This window comes from Netta rufina, assembly GCF_964035555.1.
Source record: "Netta rufina genome assembly, chromosome: 17".
Taxonomy (NCBI): domain Eukaryota; kingdom Metazoa; phylum Chordata; class Aves; order Anseriformes; family Anatidae; genus Netta; species Netta rufina.
The window spans coordinates 5137821-5155912 of NC_140141.1; the positions used below are offsets into that span (position 1 = coordinate 5137821).

Below are 18092 nucleotides of genomic sequence, written 5' to 3' on the forward strand. Positions count from 1 at the left end.
ATTAAAATAGGACATTGGGCATTTGACGCTTCCAACTTGCAGCTGTGAGAGCTCGGGTGCTAGGAGAGTTCCCACGGGGCAGCCGTGGTGCTCTCCTGACCGCCGGTGCCTTGTGGTGGCTGGCAGGGCTCAGCGAGGCAATGGGCTTGTTACACCATTCGACAAAAGTCACAGATCCAATGTCGTTTTCCAGTCATTTTTGAAGTTTGAAAATTGTAGGTTTTAAAACTTGGAGTGGTTGAAAGGGACTGAAACAGAAGTTTGCACCTTTGTTTTTCTTTTGTGTTTTGTTTCAAATACGGCTAAGAGGCAGAGCTCTCCAACCTGTAACATGCACAAATTCACTTAGAAAAGATTTTCTTTGACTTCTGGGGAAATCTAGCTTTTCCAATCAGTCTATCTGAAATTTTGTGCATCCTCACACTTCTCCTTAGAGGTCAAAAATCTGCATTTAGCTCCCACCGAGTGTAGTTACCCACTGTTCTTAAACCTTACAAGGCTGGGCCTATGTAGAAATTCTCCATTTTAGTCCAAACTTCAAAAGCAGTAACTACCAGACAGTGTTACAGGTCTGATGGAAAGTTGTGTTGTGTATCTAAGACCAGGTATTTTTACAGTTGTGAGGCTGTTCTATTGTTTTGATACTTGACATCTGTCTATTTTAGCTCACAAGTGAGGTAAAAATGGAAAGACTTGAGGAGGAGTCCTGGTTTGCAGCTTCTTCAAGGAACCGTATGCTTATGACACCAGGTGATTTGAACACAGATATTGTCTGTGACAGCGGAATGTGAAAGTAAATAACAGAGAAGTCTTGTGTGAAATACTGTCTGGTGCAGAGGATAAGCATAAGATCAATAATCCTTCATAAATTCAGCCCTGGTTTTAAGGCTTGCTTCACTGGATGAATTCTGCTTTTTGAGACATAGCTGACTTAATAGTGTAACAACAACACATTTGTATATAGTAGAAATATCCTGTTAATCTCCACATCACATGTATGTACTGTGTATTACAACTTGATGACTTCAACATTATCCATATCTTGATAACAGTGATTCTGTGTCTTTGGAAATGCTTCCATTGCAGCAACTGTGGAGCTTTCCTTGAGCTACCTGTGTAGTCCGGCCTCTCATCAAGTGATCACTTAGTTTTGTGATTTAGCCTTCTCGTGATCCTATTTAATCAAAAAAATAGTTGTTATCCTCTTGTTATTTGTTTAATTATCCCTGTTTCTCCTGAAGGCACCCTATGGAACTTGTCTTCCTACGAGCCCCTGAAGATGGTCATCATCAACCACGGCCTGCAGACGCTCACCAACGAGGTGATCATACCCCACTCGGGCTGGGAGAGCGAGCCCAACGAGGACTCGAAGCCTCGCGATGCCGAGTGGACGACTGTCTTCAAGAACACTTCTGGTTGTTTACGGTAAGACAGAGCTGGGAAGTATTCCTCGGTTGTTCACCACACCCTGTGTTAAGGATTTCCTTAATTCTTTTGATTTAAAATCACGTATCATATACCTTCTGTTTTTGCAAAGAGATCCCCATTTCAGTGGCCACAATAGCAATGCTGGCTTTAATTAGCGTGCCACAGTTTCTTGTTGTAGAACCTTGTTGGTGTAGGTCTGTCCAGTGAGGTCTGTATGAAGAGTCGGTGATTTAGGCAGGTTTTGTGGAGTGGCCCTCTGTAGTGAGGTGTGCAATGGGGAGTGATCCAGTTAAGAGGTTAACTGCCAAACTGAGCACAGAATAAGTATCTTTCAATGCAACCTGTGCCATAAGTACCACGAATCATGCTTTCATTTATCTATTGTGCTGTGATTAGTGGGATGTTTCTATAAATTTTGAGTATGTTCTTTGCTTCCCCCAGTGGTGCAGTTTTTATTTATTTTAAAAGCATGTTTTGAAACAGTTCCCTTCCTGTTCTTGGACTTCCTGCTATCAAAAAAGCATTTTTTGCAGGTGCTAGGAAACTGATTTCATGGAAATATACCTAGCCTGAAACATGCGTCCCATTTTAGCCACAGATGCTTTTGTGGAAGTTACTGAGATGCTCCTATTTTAAGTTCAAGTGGCTGAGGACCTATGGGAATACAGTTAAGAACCTGAACTACTGAACAATTCTAGTATTACTGGTATTTGCTGAAAAGGATTTTTTTCTGGTTAGAAATGGTATTTGAATTTCTGAGGGCACCTCAAGAGTCAGATGATAGGTGCTAGAAGCTGGGGTCAGGTAGAGTCAGAAAAACCCGAAGAACCATGTGCTCTAAATACTGACTCCTTTCACTTTGCTTGTCTCTGAGATAAAATAGTGGAGGTGTCCTGTTAGATTCTCCAGCTTCATGAAGAAGTCAATTAGTTTGAATGAAGCTAATAAATATTTGGCATTGTTCCTTCTGTTGCTCTGAAGTATACTTCTGTCAGACTTCTGCTGATTAATGCTTCTTCTGAAGTTGGTTCATTTCTGTTCCTTGGACTTGTGGTCTCTAAATTGCACAAACTATTCCCTTGAGTAACATCACAAATGAAGGAAGTAATGAAAACTGTTCTGAAAGGGCCCATTACTGAAATTATTTGCAGTCCCACTGGAGACTAAGGTCCTTTAAGTAGGCTCCAGACATCATAGGTTTTTCCTACTAGTGTCTCATTTTCTAATGGTGTTCCACAAGAGGAAATTAGTCGTGCTGGGGGATAAAAGGTTTATCTGAATGAATGTGAGATTCTCCAAGAAGTGTAGACAATAAATTGATCATTAGTAGACTAACCTAATCCGCATCATAAATTTTTATTAGTCTGTACAGTGCCCTAATCCACTCAAACTTCTAAATTCCAGGAAACTTTTTAATGAAGAAAGGCATTGGCTTTACAGGACGTGAAAATAGCACACACCACTCAGCCATTTTATTTTCCAAAGGCTAGTGAAGAGGGATGCAGAGAACAGCAGTACTGAGATACGCTAGTTAGAGAATTCCACTTTGGATAATTCAAGTGTCCTGCTTTTAAAAAGTCACTTCAAAAGCATCGAGACAGCAGTTAGAGAACAGTGACTGCTTCTGTTGTTGAGAGGGAAGATGTATTTCAGTCCATAGTCGCTGTTGTCTTAGTCACAGGGGACTAAGCAACTTGCAGAAAATTCGGAGCTTCATTCAGTCAGGTGTGGGGCAAGGTGATTTCACGCCTGAAAGTGGCTGCTTAAGGTAAATGGAAATGTGTTGGCAGATCAGCAGGAAAAGGTAATCTGTAAAAGGTATTTTACTGGTGTCTCTGCTATGCTGAGGAGGGAGCAACCCCTTGTGTAGAGAGGGGGAGAGTTGCCTTGCTGTCTCCTCTCTGCAACAGAATGTGAGCTAAAACAAGTCTAGGACAGCAGAGATGCAGAAGTATGAGAGATACAAGCTGCCCTTAGTGTTGCGAGGTAGGTGATACTACATATCTTTTGCAGAGCATTTGCAGGTCTAGGGATAAAAAAGAACACATCAAAAGTAATTATCTTTATTTCTGTTGGAAATATTTTTCTGCTATTTGTTGAAATCCTCTGCAGCTCATCCTTAAAAGCACCCTTCAGATAAGACAGTTAATGCCAGTAGAGAAGAAATGTTTTCAGCCATCTGTCTGACAGACTTCAGTGTTTAAAAAATCTTTTGCCTACTCTTCTCTTTTTCACACAGTAGCAGGTCCCAGAAATTCAATTTTCCATGAATGGAGCTTACTGCAAACTACAAACTGTGTACCAATTTGATATTTAATTGGGAGGTTAGTCCTCTTGATGATGTGCCAGCCTCCTTTGTCCCCTTTGGAATCAATCCGAAAATATGTGCTACGTTGTCTTCAAAGATGCTGTCAGTTCTTTTGGAAATTCAGACTTCTCAGATGTCTTTGCAGTTTGGATATCCAAGCACAAGAAAGGCATTACGCATGCAGGACTGCTTTCATTTCAGTATCTTTTTTTCAGTAATTTTGATGAAGTTTATCAACAAATGTGGGCGAGTTGGTTTCAAACTCGTTGATTCACAGCATGAACTGCTGCTTAATTACTTGTTGTTTTGTTGTGTGTTTTTTTTACACTGCTTTCTGATCTTTACTTTGTTCTTAATCTAGGTCTCTTCTTTGATAATATGGAGTCTTGAGAACACTTATTTCAAAATAATTGAAAACAAGGATTTTTTTCCAAAAAAAACCACTAATTTGGCCTTCTTCATAGAATCTTGATTTATCCCATTTTCCTTTCCAGTCCTAGTTTGTCTACAATACCTTGATGAATGGATCTGCAAAGCCCATAATCACTTTACTTCTTAAATTTTTCATGTGTCTTGTGATAGATGATAGGTTGCATGTAATTTTATAAAAAGAGATATTTTATATTCTGTTGAAGCTGTTAAGAGAAATAAGTAAGTAGGAAAATTGGAAGGGAACAATAAAGGAAAAACAAATGAACAAATGAACAAAAAACCTCACAGATTAATTTATGGAAATCAAGTGGATTTTGGTTTTAGAAAAGTAGGACTAGGGAAGACGTAAGAAAGGTATTTGACGGAAAAATCATAAAGTATTCACAGGTGTTGCTTTATCTTACTTGGAATACAAGTTTCATGTCTTTGTATTGTATTCTTTTAGGTATGCAGAGTATATCTCTTTGATTACTGTCTTTTTATCTTTAAGCCCCTAAATCCCTATTGGGGTTTGCAATCCAGAAGCATTCACTTTTTAATTGTACTCTCCACCAATTTAATATAATGATCTGGTGCATTTTTAACAAGATCATTTTGTGATCCTTCCTAGAACTCTGCCCAAGACAGTAAGGTGCTTTAGGACGAGAGAATGAGATGAATTGCTTGCGGGAGTGCCGGAGCTGAGGCTAACTCATTGCCATCCAGGTCTGGTTTCTCCCAAGGTGCTTCTTCCTGCTTCAGCGTGGGAGTGCTGCTCCGTGGGTCAGAGAGCACTGCTGCAGTCACATCACCATTTTCATTTTCTGTGTAGATATCCACCATGATTCTCAGTTTTCCAGAAGCAGCAAGGATTAATGGTTTAAAAATTAAATTCATTCTGAGCTTAATTGCAGTTTTCTGCCTAATTACTTTTAATTCTCTCTTGGATTTTTTCACTTTTTAGAGGGCAGAGTAGAACTTAGTTTCTAAATTGCCAACTTTTTAGCCCGATTCCTGTTCTAAACTGACCTGCTGTCAAAAAATGTTAAATGAATTAATTTGCATAGTAAACAGATGCAAAGTGCCCCTTTTTTCCAGGGTACCATCTGTACTTGCAGCGTTTCTTGACAATTCTCCAAGTATACAGAAATTCACATTCACAAATAGCCACAAGGTTCAGAGACCTGGCCGTGGGTGTACAAACACAAACAAACTGCACCCACTTGACTTCTACTAAAAGCATGCATCCTTCAGATCGAAATTGCACATAACAGCTTGTCCAACATCAGCTCCTGAGAAGAGAAGGGATGACCTGGTGGCTAAAGCTGTGACAAGTGACTTGAGAAGCATGGATTTAATTGCTGTTCTGCTACTGTTCTGACATAACTTCAGGCAAGATTAACTGTGTAAATCTTTCTATGGTCTAATTTTTAATAGCCCCTCTTCCCTCTGATTTGGATGAGATTTGGATTCCTAAGTTCCTGAGTGGATCTGGAATTCAGTCAGTCATCTTCACTTCTCCTGCCTTGATATTTGCACCTCTGTCTTACCTTCCCATGAAGATGGTAAATGCCAGTAGTTCAAGTATTGTGCAGTGGTTGGCCCAAGCAACAACAACTGGGAATCGATCCGTCCTGTAGGTATAAATTAAGAGTGCTGTCCTGTAAAATCAAAACCTGAGAGTTATGGGAAGTGTGAGGCAATGTTTGATGACATGAGATAAGGACTCAGTAGATTCAGAGCCAAAACAAATATATCTTACTAGGGTGGGAGATGATGTGTAAGTGTGTGCAGGCTCCTGTTACTTTTATTTTACTTCAGAGGAAATTGGACCACAGAAGCTTGATAGTAAATCATTAATAAGCAGGATGTGCCAAATAGAGTTTTTATATGAGCGTGTTTTAAACCTTTTTTTGAAGAGGACGGAGAACATCAGTGTACGTGCACATACATCTTGTCCTGCAGATATAATTTACTGTGCTTCTGTCATATTTAAGCAGCAGTGCTTAATGGTAATGGGCTCATTCCTCAAGCTGTAACTTCTTTATATGTTTGCAAATAGATGTGTGCACACATACCTCCAATACACGCTGGAGCATGTGTGTGCACCTGTAAGACGCAGAGGTAAATAGGGTTTGGCAAACCAAGTCTGTGGTCTTGTGTTGAGAGAAGAGTTCTCCCTTTGTACCTGAGAGGGCTGAATAGGTCTTGGTGACAGCGGTGTTCCCGTTTCTTTCTTCCCATCTCTGCTCCTGCAGTCTCTCCTGGATTTTTTGGAAAATTGACAGGGATTGTGAACAGAAAGTGGGCTTGGACTTGGGCTGTTCGTGTTTCTGCGTTGCATAGTATTTACTAGTAGACCTAAGAGGAAGAGTGCTATAAGTAGAAACTTATTAGTTGTTATTACTTATTCAAAACTGTTACCTTAGTTGGGTGGGGAATGAGAATCCCTTTATATTGCATTCTATTCTCCTTAAAGTCGCCATGCCTCCAGTCAGGGAAATCTGTGGGATCTAGTAGTGCTGGGCCTTGGTGTTGCTGGTGCTGTTTGAAGGCCTCCAGCATCCTGGCTGCAAGGCTTGGGGCTTGCTTCCCCTCGTGCCTCTGCATGCTGAATCTGAGGTAAGAAAGGCTATGCCAAAAGCAGACGGTAATGCCCTTCTATCTTCTTAATGATTAATGTGTAGCTTTCCTCTGAAGAAAAGTGCTTGGGAATAAGAGCTTTCGAGGTGAATTACCTTCAAGCTCTACCCACATTTAAATCCTGCTGCTGTGATGCAGGGTATGGTGACAGTCACATAATATTTGTCCCACCTGCACTCTCATCTACGTGAGGTAGCCTTGATCTGCAAGTGACTGAAGAAAGAAGGCACCTACGTGCGAATCCTCGGCCTGGAAGCACGGCCTGGGTATGAGCAGGGCACAGGAGGTGAAGCTCAGGTGATGCCACCACAGTGCCACCCACCGAGCTGCCCTGGCTGTCAGGGGAGTTTTGCTGACTGCAGCAGGGCAGGACTGAGAAGGTACTAGATGGGAGTTTTCAAGAGCTGGCTTTTATTTTCTCTTTGGAACAGCAGCAAATTAGTAACTGAGCTTACCTAGTAGAGCATTTTTACAGAGCCCTGTCATGCTGCACAAAGGGTCTTGTTGGAGCAGCTGTGTTTCCTCCCCACCCTCAGAAAGATTGTTTGACAAAATCATTTGGCTGACTTTTCCTTTTAACTAGCGTGCCTGCCTATCATAGTTCAAGTAATCCTTCTCTATGTCTTCGTACAGCAGTCATTTAATCAACAAGGCCTGCAGAGGACTTGGTACAGAGCTCACCCCCACCCAGAGGAGATGAGGGCAGATGCTGCCTTGTCTCTGGCCACCCACCCACCATGCCTGGAGCTGCTGCACGGGTGTCTTCACACATGGGTACAGCCTCTGGGAGGCTGCTGCTCCAGAAGCCGGAGCTGACGATCCTGTTTGTGTTTTGTTGTGTCATAGGCACTTTTGAACTGGACTTTAGAAAGATAAAACGGAGCAAAAATTTGCCTGTGAGTCTTGATTTTGCAGCACAGAAGAGGGAGAAGCTTATCTGCCCAACCCAGACTGGAAAAAAACAACTCAAATTAAAAACCCACACCTCTCAATACAGAGGAGTGAGTGAAGGCAGTTTCTTAATTAGCTTACTGAAACTGTGCAGGATCACAGCATATGGCTGTCCTGGGGCTTATATGATGAGCAGAGCGTTTAATTCGTGCTAGTAAGGAGCCGTTAGGGTTCTTCCTGACAGTTCCTGATGTTTAGCTTGTAATATAAATAAATTATGCATAGATTTTAGCAGCAGAGACATAACCTAGTTACATGCAACCTTAATGCTTTACAATCAAATCTGAAGTATAAGTGTAAAGTTGTGCGCTTGCTTATTGCCTTCTGTCATTCTTCAGGAAAAAATGTAGGTCCCTTCCCCCTGGGCTATCAATGAAGGCAATCGACAAAACCGTCTGTTGCTGTGGTAGGGTGAGGAGTGAGATCGAAACAAAGCACGCTGCGTGTAATGGGCATAGTTTGCTTTGGAAGGCACGTGAGCTGTGATCCTTTATTAGATAACAACTACCTTATTTTTTGTATCTTTGAGATTCTTTTCACATTGCTGCGAGAATACGTGATAAAGCAGGCAGAGCCTCTCAGCCTTTCCTCCAAGCAAAGACTGAAATAATTTGAGAGCGAAGTAGCTGCTGGGTATTGTGGAATTCTTGTCTATTGCATTTCTGCATGGCTTTGTGTTATAGGAGAGCAAACTAAGGCCCTCCAAGTAGATCATGCAGGAGGTAACCAGTCAGCGTTTTACTAAAAAGGCATTACATGGTATTTTGGATGTAGAAAGCCACAAATAACAATGGATGGAATTCACGTCTGTATCTTGTTAAACTTTGCTGCTGGCTGTTGAGCCCTGGCTTATTGCAGGGGGATCTTAGAAACAATCCTGATGTGATCCTGAGATGTGCCAGCATGCCCTACAGATGCGTTGCTCCACAGAAATGTCTTCCTGGAGCACAGGCTAAACTCATGAAGTCTGTTTTCAGGGGTGGCTTATGTTATGTCCTGTTATTGGCATTTGGACAATTAAACAAAACCAATCCCTTTATTTAAGTATCTGGAAGGGGCTTAGGTGCAAGGCAGTCAGAGCTGCTCTGCTTCTTTCTTGGGTCTGGCCAGTAAGTGGATACTGAAATGGAGCAGCAATCTCCAGTGAGATCTCCTGCCCAGATCTGATGCACCTTTTCTCAGCTGAACAGCTGCTCCCTACCAAGCATCACCCTCAGTAGAGCTTCCCTATCTTTTCTGCTTATTTCATTTGGACTTTGGCTTTGCTTGACTTTCATCTGCTTTGCTTGATTTCTGATCCAGCTGCCTGCTGCCAAACTCCGTCACGTTGTATAGGTCTCTTTTACCAATGTGGATCAGGCTATCTTCATGTCACAGGCAGCTTTTTGCTTTTTCTCTTATTTTTGGAACAATGAACTTAATACCAATAAAACTTTTTGGTATTTCATGTGAACTCAAGTATGGAATTCATTGAATTTCTGCATGAAATGATGGAATGATTTTAAACTGCTCTATATTCCTCCTTTGGGACATTTAGTACCTAGAAATGCACTAGGAAATAGAGTACGCCTGCTGCAGCTGTTACTTATCGATCTCCTTCAGCTGACATCCAAATAAAAATTTCTTAATAGTGAAGCAAACCATGAGTGCAGAAGAGTGCTTTTATAGCAAGGGATACTCTGACTACTGTCAGAGTAGGTGGGATATTAACGGCTAAAATATTCAAATTAAACTTGGGTAAACCTTACAGTATCTTATCAGATGAAGTAGAAAACTCAGCGCCTGGTCAGGGAAGCCGAAGTGGTTGTGGTAGTCAAGGTTTAGCAAGGTGTATGTGCCGTCTGCCTGCTCAGCCCCCTGGTGAAGTGCCTCTCACTAAACCTGCCAGAAAACCCCTGTGCTTTGGAGCTCTCTGGCTTGCAATGATCACAGGGAATTCACCTTCTTTACCTTCTTCTCCAGTGCTGAGATAGGAGCCAATGTTCCTTCTTGGCTTGGCAATACAAAAATCACTATTGGAAGGTTGGTTACAGTTTTAAAAAGTAGTTAAACTTATCTGGACCCTGTGGTATGCACAAAGGCTACTGAAACGAGCTTTCCACTGAGCCAGCTTCAGCTGCTTCCAGCGTGCTTCTTCTAGAGAGAGATGAAAATCTTACTAGAAACATATCTAAAAAATTTCCATTTCAGCTGTTTATATTAAAAAAAAAAAAAGGCAGTCCCCATAGTCCCCAGCCTGTTGCCTTTGTCCCCAGCTGGGTCTCTAAACAAAGTGCTTTTTATGCCTGGAGAACCGAAGTGGGATGGTGAGTGTTGGGTAATGCTCTAACCTCTGACTTTTGGCTTTATCTGCAGCACTGTAGGATAACAGCTGATGGCCCTTTCCAGCCAGGTGGCAGACATAGCAATAGTCTGGGAAATACTAGTTTAAGTGTTCAAAGAATAATGTCTCCCTGGTGCTTGTATTTTCAAGTTCCTCTGTGTTTAAAACAAAACAAAACAAAACAAAAACCACCTCAGAACGCACACAAAACCAAAAATGCAAGCTCTCAGCTTTAGCTTTAGCATTGTTAGAGAAAGCATAGTGGGGGCATTGCTACATGATTCGCATTGAAATCTTGCAAATTAAGTGCCATGCATTTAATTACTTCTAAATCTTCTCTCTTGAGGATAATTCTGGTGTGTGGCGCTGATCGTAGTAATGGCTCACCTATCCTAGAGGTGATGCATGCTGCCTGTTCTGTAAATGTAAATGTTACATTCAGACTTGCATGTCATTAAGAAGACTATTTGGTGCTAATGATAACCTTATCTGAAATACGAACAGATTTCTCACACACTCCCCACCATTTTCTGAAGTCTTTAATGCCAACAGACTGGATTCCTAGTCTGATGCGTTTCCATGCTGGTAGGTATTTGCTTTTATTTAACATTTACTTAGCCCTCTGTTTTGTTTTCCCAGGAAAAGCATATATTTAAACATCCTTGCAAATCTTCTTTCACTAGTCCTGCCTACAGGCTGGACTGCAAGAATTCGAGGTAGAATCCAGGATACTCTGCCCAGCTAAAGGCTGGGGTTTTCAAATCTCTGGGTGAGATGTGTGCTTTGCTGCTTCACGTAAAATTGGTCATAGAGTTGGTTTCCATCCTACATATTGACTAACATGGACAGTAATTTCATGTCTTGCTCTTGGAATTGCTTTTTTTGAGTGCATTGTATATATTTATGGCAAACACACTAAGCAGCTTTCTGTTACTCTTTGCAATACGATGTGAGAAAGATACTATTCTTGTTTTTAAAATATATTTTTTGTTTAATGGACCCTTGGAAAAGTATTCAGAAGTGGGTGTTAAAGCAGTGGGGACCTCTCTTGGGGATGAAGAGAAGCAGACTGTATGGAACAGCAGAGGTGAATTTTCCCCTGAAGACTATGAGGGTATTAGTTTTATAGGCTAAAAGAGACCACCAAGCAATGTAGTCTGAGGTGGTTTTGTTTTTGTTTTTTGCCTAGGTGCCTTCTTTATCTAGGTGCCTCCTTTGTCATATGAGGAGTACACTTTGGTTTTAGCTGTTTATTTGCAGGCGCTGATGGTGTCCTTTTTAACGAGCAGCCTGCAGGACATGGCAGGCCTTCCTGCACTAGCTCTTGCCCAGGTGATCACTTCTGGCTGAGCACTGCAGCCCCTCCTGAATACCCGAGGTGTGAATTTGACCGATGATGACCAGGTGATCATCAAGGAGGCAGGCTGTGGTATTAACACCCCAAGGCAGAAATGCAAACTGGCATTTTCCTGGGTTGCAGGACCCCTTGGCTGTTTTGCTGAGTTCAGCTGGGGATCGTAGCCTCAGCTTAACCAGCTTTCCAGCGTTGCTCTGGGTGATGGACTCCAACCCCGGGAGCTCTTCTCCAGGGGCTGCCAGATGACAGCTCACTCAGAGCCCACCTTTCTGTGGTGCTTACGGATGTTTGGTGTATTTGTGCATGTGTCTGAGATGCAAGTATTCCCTTGGGAGCAGGGAGCTCTTTGCTGCCTGGTGCAGTGTCAGAGCAGCAGAAAGAGCAGGTTCTGCCAGGCAGGACCCATCTCCCTAGACGTAGTCTCTCTGAGATTTGTGTTGCCCAGACTTCTGTGTGTAAAGGATGTGGGCTGAGCTCTCTGGTATGTCTGGGCTGTAATTACAGACAGGGAAATGGGTTTTGTTGTTCCACGTTAGGTAAATCCCATGGGCTGCAGGAATCTTGTCACCCAAGGAGGACTAGCAAAATCCCAGGAGCATCAGGTGTTTGTAGGGCCGATGTTTCTGCACGAGATGCTCACACGGATGTTTTCCAGTGTATTAGTTACGACATTAAAACTGCTAAGTTTGATGCCTGGGTAGCTTATACACAGTATTAATTAGCTATTAATTTGATCCTGCAGAATTTTCATGCTCATTTATGTCTGATATATGTGGGAATCTTTTCTTGAGGCATTAATTTTCATTAAGTTCTATAGCTGAAGATACTCCAAGAAAGTGAGGTTAGCAAGCCACACTTACTGACACACTTTCTAATATCTTTTTCAGTTATAATCTTATCAATGTCTACCTTCATATTCATCCTATAACAGATCAAGAAGTAAGACAGCAAGATAAAAAATTCTGTGATGCAGTTGATAACCAAAGCCATAAAACAAACGTTATTAAACGTGTGGGAGCACAAATGAAAAAAAAAAAGAATCTCTTGTGTATGGGCCTTGAGGGCAAGAAAGGTGTTAAGGAATATTTTTTGCAAGATTTGATTTATTTATTTCTTGAAGTTTGAGAGTGTTTCTCATGTATTTTAGTTGGCTATTTCTAAGGCTTAATGAGTGAGTAAGAAATGTGATACACAGCTCCACATGGACCATTTTTAGAGCATTTCTGCCACCCTCAAGCTCAGTAAGTAATGTTCCACTTCTAATAAATGTACTTGGAGGTGGAGCACCTGTCGTTTATTATTATAATGCCTGAAAGGTATCTCAGAGAATTCTAATTCAACTTTCAGTTTCATAAAAACTTTACATTAAAATTCACGTTTGATATTAAAGGATTAGTACAACAGGAAATGAAAAAACAGTGTAGAATTCTTGTCCATATATCCTGTGGAATCATACGTTAATATCCACTTTATGTGCTCTGTATCAGCCATTGCTAGAGGTGAGACTGTGTTAGGTTTTAGAGAAAGGACTCGTTTGTCTGTGTATCTCATTTGTGATCTTAACTGCAAGTCAGTGTGCTGTTACAGCAACCAGCTCGCAGTTAAGTGTCTTCAGATTTTGATAGGTCTCAGAAAGTTTTTTTTCTAGTTAAGCGATTAACATACAAACTTGTGTGGGTGATGGGGGGATGGACCATGGTTGGTTTGTTAATTACTTTGAGATTGGCAGTCCCTATAGTTAGGTAAAAAGAACAATTGGACACATTATCCTGATAGCAGAAGGTAATCACTGCGTCCTGACCTTTTGAGAGCTTACCTTACATGGATCTGAGAATTCAAAGACCCTGAAAGCTGTAGTGTTGACTGTGATATTGCCAACATTCGTGTATTTCAGCTTTGAGAAAACTTGGGCGTAGGCTTGCCAGTGAACACTATTGAGAATTGTTTTGTCAGCTCATTCCCCCCCCCAGAACATGGCAGAGTGATCATAGTTAAATGAACTATAGCTTTTTGATTATCTGTTTTGTTTTGTTTTTTTCATGAAATCAAAAACATTTTTGTAGTTTCTGTGGCCAGTAGCATACTGCTGCTGAGTAGTCTTCAGCTTCCGAAAAAGTAACTTTATATATATATACATATACATATGTAACATATGTATATATGCACACACTCATATACACGTACATATATATATATATATTACATATACATACGTAAGCTGTAATAACTGTGCCTGACTATGCATTTGACTGTTTTTATGCATTTATTTTTTATGCATTTGACTATGCATTTGACTTGTGATTTTGCCGTCCTGTGTAATTTTCTTTAAAAAGGTGAAAGTATTTTTCAGATGAAAAGTTCTGGCTTTAAAAATAAATTTTTAGATTGGGTATTGTTTGCTACGAGAATTCCTGTCCACTTCAAGGTACATGGCTGAACTTGCTAGCAAGGCAGAAAAATGTGTGCATAGGCACCTCTGCAACTGCATTTCCCTTTTTGTTCAGATTAGGGTCATTGCGGATGCCCGCGTTTTACTGAGGTATAATAGTTTGTCAGGCTTCTTTGCCTCCAAATTGTTGATCTGAGATAATGAGTTCTTAATAATTGTATTATAAATCAACACACCTTCAACCTTGCGGTGAAGGTTAGAGGGCTAAGTTTTCTTTTAAATCTCTTCTATTAGGAACGTAAGTTCAGATGGAGCAGAAGCACGCCGAAGACTAAGAGAGTGTGACGGCTTGGTGGACGCCCTCCTTCATGCCCTCCAGTCTGCAGTTGGCAAGAAGGATACGGACAATAAGGTGAACTTGAGTATCAGAACTTGAATGGATGTTTCCAGTAATTTAAGCTGAAGTGCTGCACTGGGCTCTGACTTCTATTTGCTAGTATTAGAACATGATTATGCTTGCCTCAGAAAATATAGTAATTACCTTCCTTTCATCTCTGTCATGGTATCGATGGTTCTACTGATGGGTTATCAGCACGATGCTGCTGTGTTGCCTTGTCTGGCTGTTGAGGTGAGCAAAGACAAGTGGCTGTGATGGGTGGGGAAGAGTAGTCTTTTATTCCTGCCACTGGCATTATTGCTATTGTTCTGCATTACTTAATTGACATTTTAAGTGCAGTTTGCAAATCAGAATTGAGTCCCATTGTGTTGTACTCTGCACAGTGTCAGCAAAGGAGTCAATTCACATCTTAAAGACTATATTCAACACCATCTTAGAAGAACGTAATAGTAAGACGTTAAGATGTCTTTAGACCTGAAACAATTTGTGGCTTTTTCTTGGAGGTACAAATGTTGATTCATCTGTTTTCATCGTCATCTCATCCTGTAGTGTTTAAAACAGTATTTTTACACATAGGGAATATCTTAAGTTTAACCTGTTTAAAAAGTGAAGAGCATACTATTGCTTTATAACACCAATAAGGCTTTTTAGCATCTTTATTTTATTCTTTCTAGTCCCACCATGTGATGGATTGTAGAAGGGAATTCTAAAGCCCTGTCACTTAATCAGATAATTTTGGAAGTGGATTTTGTAACCACCTGGTGGCTTCCATTGCAACCTACAGAGCATTGCTCTTGTCAGAGCCTGATGTGCTATGAATGAGCTATTCCTACAGAACAATAAGCGTTGTCATTGAAATCCTCACATGCCCTTAATTTTGACCTATAGAAAGTTTAATAAATAGGGTATCTTGGGGATTGTAAAGGTTGGAAGAGTGTGACAGCACTGTATTAAAATAAGAACCTTAAATGATCATTTTCTGCTGTGTGTTTGATCTTTTGGTGAATTTGTCATCTTTATGCACGATTGGGTGCTATTTTTGATTAGAGAGTTTTCATTTTGAATGGGTACTATTTATAAAACACTTCACTTTTAGTAGAAAAGAAGTGGTTTTAGAACAAGAAAAAACCTTAAATAAGGGTATTTTTGACAAAATTTCCTTGATCTACATTCTTTTCCTGGTATGGGTGGCTTTTTTTTTCTCCTTTTCCACAAACTTCCACTATGTGATGTAAGAGTTTACAAATTGGAGGGTTCCATACATACTTGTAATGTAATTTTTTTTTTTTTGTTACAGTCCGTGGAGAACTGTGTGTGCATCATGCGGAATCTTTCCTATCATGTCCACAAAGAAGTCCCCGGAGCTGATAAGTATCAAGAACTAGATGCCAGTCAGACTACTAGCACAGGCGGCTCTCAGAAAAAGAAGAAAGATGATGCTGGTTGTTTTGGTGGAAAAAAAGCTAAAGGTATGTCTTGCAGAGAACTCACAATTGGAAGTGGATCTGTGGGTAAATTTTCTGTGTAGTCCTGCTCTTGCAAGCTCTTTCATCATGCAAGAGTGAGGCAGTTTGTGGAGGTACCTGTCTGTAGTGCTGTGGATTGTGGTCCACAATTGCGATCCTTCTGCTTGGCTTTAAATAGGCGTGGTGCATGCTGTTGTAAGACACTATGCTGTTGGGCAGTGGTGGATGTGCTCTGCCTCTCCTCTGCTTGTCTGTGTCCTTGCATCTGTCAAATTTACTCTTAGTCCACTTGCCTGGCTGTACAGCATGTGCCATAGCCCCACAAGCCAGGCCAGCATGTGCTTGTCTCCATGCATGGTAGTTCTGTCTGTTCCATGCCTCCATGTCTCTCACATCTGAATGCAAACTAAAAGCTTACATCTCCCACCCACTGCCAAAACATACAACCTCCCAATTCTGTCACTCAGTAATTTAAATTGCAAACAGGATTTTGTAGCTTTTAATTGTCAGTCGCTTTTAGACCTGTTCTTTCCTTTGGGGCATGAGTGTTGCAAATGAGTTTCATTACAAGAGAAGATTAATAGTCTCAGTGACCCCCCTTCCATCTTCCTTCTAAAAAGAGACACTTAAATGTGTTTGAGTGTGCAAGAAACTTATATGCATTCTCTTTGTTGTTTTAGAGAAATGACTCTTATGAATTCGGAGATAGCAAAGTTAGTTTTCTGTCTAGGCTCCATTTTCTGCATTCGTATGTACTCACATCCTGGCTTACTATTTATGCCCATGGTCTAAGGAAGGTTGTGATGCTGAAGAGCAGACAAGGAATTGTTTGAACTTGAGGGACTGTGTGCTGTACATTAATCTTCCTCTGATGTGACCTGTACATGTTAGTGAAATGTTTTGTTTCCATATGTGCTATAAAGTCATCACAGTGTGAACTTGCTATTGCAGACTAGTCTGTCACCAGAGAGGTTTATCATGTGTCTAAAATATAAAAAAAAAATAAAAAAATATTGAGGGGAATGTTTTAATGACTGGGGGTGGGGGGGAGAGGGCGGAACTGGAAAAAGAATTTTAGCTGCCTGGCCAACCTGTTCTCACAGTGAATGACTAAAGCTATGCTGTGATACCCTTTGGAAACCCTGAACATGTGCTGACTGGTTAGTTTTCTGCCACTTGTCCATGTTGTTTTGCTGCTTGAAAGCAATGCAGTCAGTTAATTTTTTTTGTTTTGTTTTACGTAAAAGCTGTGTGTGTGCATTGTGGAAGAGGGGAGTGTGATGACAGAGAACTGTCCTCATCCTCTTGATGACTGAAAAGACAGCGCTCTCCGGTGGCTGCCCGTTGCCAAGTGGCTGCCAGTTTCCTATATTTCTGCATCTGTGCACCCTGATAGCTTCAGTTTAGCAGCCACAAAATCTGATTGTGTCTTTTTCGATTAATTGATCTCAAAATCATGTGACGCTGGATGAAGCCGCGGATTTCAGCAAGTAGTGCAGGCACTCAGTGACAGCTTGGGTTTGGCCCTGTGTGTAAATATACTTTTAAAGTCATAAATAGAAGATTCCTTGTCCCATTACTAAATTTATGTGAATACCTAGGCTGAAACTGTATTAATTTAGTCAGTCTAGGACTTTAAAATAGGTCACTTCATTTCCCTCCCTCTCTTGTTCACTTAATCTTGTAGTGTTTCCATATTTATTTTATTTCATGGTCATTGATCATAGCATTTCAAACACATCCACAAAGGGCTAGTCACCCTTCTGTCCCCTCAATTCCTGGAGCACCTTTTTTATAACGAAAAGTGAAGGGGGAAAAAAAAAATCTGCAGGGAAAGACTTTCCAGCAGGAACAAAAGAGATTAAGTGGAATATCCATTTTTTGTGGGTCTGTTTTGGGGTTGTTTTAGGTGTTGGAAGTTCCTTGTTCTTGTAAATCTCAGGCTTTGAACCTGTCCTGTAAAATTCTGCCTCTTTGTGACTGTTCCTTTGTATTTTCTTTCTCCCTGTAAATTTTTGTTTTTCTTTTGCTGCTTTTCTGGTAATTAGAGGAATGGTTCAATCAAGGTGAGTCTTTGCAATACTTTTTTTTATCATCACCATAATCTGCATTGTTCTGCTTTTACATGCAAGGCAAAGAGCTGACATCAAAGTCTTGCTCATTCGCCTTCTCTGCTCCCCCAGTGCATCCTCCTGTTCATTTCAGCAGGCATGGAAATCCGCTGTCTAATTGAGGGAGCATTTTATGTTTGGTCTTCTCACATTGCTAATAGAAAAGACATTTTTATTCAGTCCTGGTGCAAGTGCAGTAACAGAATTGATTTGTGACTGGCTTGATAAACCCATGAGGGAGGGCACAGGTAAGTGTGTGAGCTGCCTTCCCAACCCTGTCATGCCAAAGTACAGCTTTGCTAACTCAC

At 40.9% G+C, this 18092-nt stretch overlaps 1 protein-coding gene across 2 annotated transcripts in view; it reads left to right on the forward strand.

Annotated features, from left to right (window-relative positions):
- ARVCF (ARVCF delta catenin family member) overlaps positions 1–18092 on the forward strand; it is a 146146-nt gene that overhangs the window by 82616 nt on the left and 45438 nt on the right. For both annotated transcript variants that reach the window (XM_084297219.1, XM_084297220.1), the window contains 3 exons: positions 1242–1425; positions 14105–14222; positions 15505–15676. In XM_084297219.1, the coding sequence (XP_084153345.1) occupies positions 1242–1425; positions 14105–14222; positions 15505–15676 (474 nt within the window). The remainder of the gene's footprint in view (positions 1–1241; positions 1426–14104; positions 14223–15504; positions 15677–18092) is intronic.